This window comes from Halyomorpha halys, unplaced genomic scaffold (genome assembly GCF_000696795.3).
Source record: "Halyomorpha halys isolate HHAL.00 unplaced genomic scaffold, Hhal_1.1 Scaffold331.1, whole genome shotgun sequence".
NCBI lineage: Eukaryota > Metazoa > Arthropoda > Insecta > Hemiptera > Pentatomidae > Halyomorpha > Halyomorpha halys.
In genome coordinates, this window is record NW_027116263.1 from 285,745 (window position 1) to 287,294 (window position 1,550).

The 1,550-nt window shown below is 31.4% G+C and overlaps 1 protein-coding gene across 1 annotated transcript in view; it reads right to left on the reverse strand.

Annotated features, from left to right (window-relative positions):
* LOC106681371 (aldehyde dehydrogenase 1A1) overlaps positions 1-1,550 on the reverse strand; it is a 26,065-nt gene that overhangs the window by 8,513 nt on the left and 16,002 nt on the right. Inside the window, exon 9 of the mRNA XM_014421647.3 lies at positions 989-1,156. Coding sequence (XP_014277133.1) covers positions 989-1,156 — 168 coding nt within the window. The remainder of the gene's footprint in view (positions 1-988; positions 1,157-1,550) is intronic.

Here is a 1,550-nt window from a genome sequence, read left to right on the forward strand (position 1 = left end):
ATAACAATTTACCAATACGTTGAATACATTATTCCTTTTAATTACTCCTTCATACCTCTCCTCTCCCGTGATCCTTAACAACCATTTGATCAATTAAGCAAATTAACAGAAATCATCAAAAAATCAATCAACCAACGCATAAATAAAACAAACCACAGCAGTAGAACACTTTAATAAACAAAAAAGTAAATCAATAAAAAAAACTAAAACATAAATGAATAAATAAGTTAAAACACAAATAAATAGGTTAAAGAGCTACAAAAAAAAACAAAAAATGGTATTTTGTATTGTTCCGCGAGATAGGTTTGGATCTGGCTTCTAACAGAAATCTCTCTCTCCGAAGGTATCGCACTTTTCATATATTTTCTTCTTTTCCCTTTCCACTCTACCCACCTGATCGGGGTCATTATTCTCAAATCTCACAGTTGGATCCAAGACCAAAGCAGAACGTTCACTTTTAAATGAACACATCAGCGTATCTCACGGATCCGTCGGTTTCAATGCAATATGCGTCATCGAAACAGGTTGTCTTTTTTTTAAAGAACTTCATCAATTTTTTCTTTATCTTTTTAAATGTTCTCTTTAATTTATGATTATAAAATTAAATCAGTTGATATGCCAGAATTACCACCCGTAAAGTTGAAAAAAAGAAAGATTTAAAAAATATGAAAAATCGATGTTATAAAGTGACGCTTCCGTTCGGCTGATTTTCTCGAAGAAGTTGCTATAACTTCTAACCTAGAGATAAGCCCGTCTTACAGAGGCAATATCATTTAAGAACGAATTTTCGTTTTTGAGCTAAGATGTTCACACACAGACTATCTTGCAAAACTTGGTTATTGGACTCATAGGACCTCAAAACGTGTATTTAATTTTAAAATCTAATTTCGTAATTATCCACGATCGCAATCACGCACTTACTATGTATTCCGTTTATAGGTAAGTGGAAGTAATAACGTGGACAAAGAATAAAATTTGCTTTTAATACCTCTTCCCTAGCGATTCTCATTCCATCGGTAACTGCAGAAAATACAGTCGGGTACACGAAGTAGCCTTTAAGGTCTGTCGGTCTGGTTCCTCCGGCTTCAACTTTAGCCCCTTCTGCTTTCCCGCTCTCAATAAAACCGAGAATCTTGTTCAAAGCTTCCTCGTCAATCTATAACATATATATTCAATAATTAACATAAAATTAAAAATATAAGTAATAACTGACCGTATTATTTCAAATTATAAAGAAGATGGTCGGGGATCCGGACAAAAGAAAATATAGATATATATTTAACAACTATTTATTTGCCGACGTTTGGGCCCACTTTGTAGAGCTTCATCAGGGCTAAAAAGTTACAAAAACAACTAAAGATATATTTACATAGTAAGATAATAAAGGTAAATTGAGTTAGCGTTAGAACTATAAAATATAAGTGAAAAGAAAATTATTTACAAATGAAAAAAAATAAATAAATAAAAATAGTAATAATATAATATAAAAAACGATAAGAATATTAAAAAAATACATAAACTATCAGGTTAAAGATGAACAGGAAACGGAA